Source organism: Pelobates fuscus, chromosome 7 (assembly GCF_036172605.1).
Source record: "Pelobates fuscus isolate aPelFus1 chromosome 7, aPelFus1.pri, whole genome shotgun sequence".
NCBI lineage: Eukaryota > Metazoa > Chordata > Amphibia > Anura > Pelobatidae > Pelobates > Pelobates fuscus.
The window spans coordinates 197882999-197886203 of NC_086323.1; the positions used below are offsets into that span (position 1 = coordinate 197882999).

The 3205-nt window shown below is 40.9% G+C and overlaps 1 protein-coding gene across 1 annotated transcript; it reads left to right on the plus strand.

Annotated features, from left to right (window-relative positions):
- The first annotated feature begins 247 nt into the window (after positions 1-247).
- LOC134568462 (E3 ubiquitin/ISG15 ligase TRIM25-like) lies at positions 248-1983 on the plus strand. The gene has a single exon (XM_063427067.1). It carries the CDS (start codon positions 269-271, stop codon positions 1877-1879), a length of 1611 nt encoding a protein of 536 aa, XP_063283137.1. The 5' UTR covers positions 248-268; the 3' UTR covers positions 1880-1983.
- Positions 1984-3205: the final 1222 nt, after the last annotated feature.

Sequence of the window (3205 nt, forward strand, 5' to 3'; positions counted from 1 at the left end):
ATTATTTCTTAGTTTGTTGCAAAATTGGAAAGTGCTTTAAGTTTTTTTTTTGCCATCTTTTGAATCAATAGTAAAAACAAATATGAGAAAGGATGAACTTGATGGACTCTTTTCATCCTGTGTAGCTATGTAGCAGTATAACTCTCAGAAGCTAAATCCTTCGATACAAACTATCGGCCCCTTGGTTGGAGAATGTGGTAAAACCCGTCCCACTGCTTTCTGTGAAAAAACAAACATTAAGTTTCATTTCTTGTTGCTGCTTTCAGTGATGGCGGCTGCTTATCTGAGAGACGAGCTGACCTGCTCTATCTGCCTAAACATTTATACATACTCTGTAACCCTGCCATGTGGACATAGCTACTGCCGGGTTTGTATCGAGACTGTGATGGACACACAGGGGGTGAGAGGATATTCCTGTCCTGAATGCAGACTGACTTTTGGGGAAAAAAGTGAGCTTAAAAGAAACCATAGACTGTGTAACATAGTGGAGAGTTTCCTATCTGCTCACCCAGGACAGGAGAAGGTTGGGATCCCCTGTACTTACTGTGTTCACTCTCCTGTACCTGCTTCTAAAACATGTCTGCACTGTGAAGCTTCTTTATGTGAAACCCACCTGAAGGTCCACAGCAAGTCAGCAGAACATGTCCTAACTGAACCAACCACTTCAATAGGGAACAGAAAATGCTCTGTCCACAAGGAAATCCTTAAATATTACTGCTCTGATGATGCTGTCTGCATCTGTGTGTCCTGCAGACTGGATGGGGAGCACAAGGGACACCAGGTAGAGACTCTGACTGAGACCTCTGAGAAGAAGAAGGAGAAACTGAGAAATATTTTGCAGAAACTGACTTCAGAGAGAGAGGAGGCTGAGAGAAGAGTCCAGAATCTACTGGAGCTTAGGAGAGAAGAGCAAGAAAAAGCAACTGGGGTAACAGATGAAGTCACTGCTCTGATTAGGGGCATCAGGGAAGAGCTGGAAGCCCTAGAGAAGCGAGTCCTGAGTAAGATCTCCAGGCAGCAAGAGCAGGTCTTACTCCGAGTCTCAGATCTAATCCGGCAGTTGGAAATAAAGAAGGAGGATCTGTCCAGGAAGATGGGTCACATTGAGGAGCTGTGTAACATGATGGACCCATTAACTGTCTTACAAGAACGGGAATCAGACAGCGCTGACTATTGTGATGCTGAGGATGGAGATAATGAGGACAGAGAGAAACACGAAACAAAGGTCCGTGCTGTAGGGCATCTGGACGTGGGTCTGATCTCAGTGACCTTACACTCAGGCTTAGCTCGGATTGTGGCCAGAGTAAAAAGACAAAGCCATGTACCGGCTAATATATTACTGGGGGTAGAATTAGCTTCAGACATGTTACTGGATGTAAACACGGCTGCTAATAATATAACTGTATCAAGTGACATGAAAACTGTATCTGTGTCAGAAATAAACCAGAGTCGCCCAGAAACACCAGAGAGATTTCAGCATTATTCTCAGGTTTTAAGCTCCAGCAGTTTCTCGTCAGGGCGACATTACTGGGAAGTGGAGTGCAGTGAATCAGGGGGATGGATGGTAGGGATGGCCTATCCCAGTATAGACAGGAAAGGGGATCAGTCAGAGATTGGATATAATAACAAGTCCTGGGGTTTGGAGAGTTGGTGGAATAATAATGAGTATTATGTGATATATGACAGAGAAGCAGTACCATTACTTCACCTCCCTTCCAGTCAGAGATTACGGATATATCTGGACTATGAGGCTGGGCGGCTTTCCTTTTATGAGCTGTGTGACCCGATCAGACACTTATACACCTTCACTGCCACCTTTACTGAGCCGCTCCATGCTATTTTTGGGGTATATTATGGTAATAACTGGCTGAGAATTTAATCTATTGACTGATTTATTGATTTAATTAAAGATATTTAACTGAAAATTCCAGAGTGGGAATCAGCAGCCAGTAATACTGATCTGGGTGTGGACAAAACATCACACTAGGGCAGGCATAGGCAACCTTCGGCACTGCAGATGTTTTGGACTACACCTCCCATGATACTTTGCCAGCATTATGTGTGTTAGAGCATTATGGGGGATGTAGTCCACAACATCTGGAGTGCCGAAGGTTGCCTATGCCTGCACTAGGGTAATCTTCACCGACTTAGCTATTTTGTTTTTCTTAATTCATTAATAGTAACAGCTTGACCATGTATCCTGAATTTTGCATTTTGTTTTTATGTCGCAATAATTCATGGTTTACTGATTTAACCCCTTAAGGACCAAACTTCTGGAATAAAAGGGAATCATGACATGTCACACATGTCATGTTTCCTTAAGGGGTTAAAGGGTGTGAGTGTTTTGTGTGTGTTGTTTGAGTGTGGTGAGAGTTATAGTTTATTGCACCTAAAAGGTCAACTACAAACAGACTATGTGTGTGAATATGTGAGTTATAATGCGTGTGTCACATTGTCAGTGTGTGTGTCATTACGTGTTATTTGTGTACTGGGTGATTATTTTTGTATATTAATCGAGTTGTAATGAGCAATGTAATTCTCCAGCCATTCTCCAGGTTTAGACTGAGCTCTCTGTATGATATTGAAATGTAGACACAGTATATTTTGCTTGATTGGCTTTACTAAAACGGTGTTTGTAATATTAGGAACTGTTATAATGAACAGATAATGAAAATATACCCAATAAATCCATGTACATATAGAAAATGATCTAAAAATGAGACAGGAGTTTGAAGCTTGTAAACCAGATGCCATTTATAGCGCACACTGCAAGTTCATTATTTCTCTAAATATCTTCTATAGGTTTAAGAATGTTAAATATATAAAATGTTACTGGTTCTGTTTATCTTCAGTTTGCTGAATAATTTCTGGGTCAATCAGGGCAATCTGAGAATTTCAATTAAAATCTTTATTGAGAATTTACTGAGTCATGTTGTGATCTTTATTCTAATCAATATAATACGTTATACTATTCTGCCCACATGCCACATTGACTATCTTTATTTTAGATAACCTCCATTTTATTATGCCCACATCATGCCCATTGCTTACATTTTATTTACATTACTTTGCCTGCATTACCTGATAACTGATGAGTCTATGTTGGACTTCTTTACGTATGCTGTGCTGTGATTCTTGACCACGAGATAGAATGGCATCTTGCGGGAGTGTAGCTGAGATTCACAAAGTCGCATGTTGTGCATCA

What these genes read in the sequence shown, in the direction of transcription:
- LOC134568462 (XM_063427067.1), top strand. Translation starts at nt 269, where the DNA reads ATGGCGGCTGCTTATCTGAGAGACGAGCTGACCTGCTCTATCTGCCTA.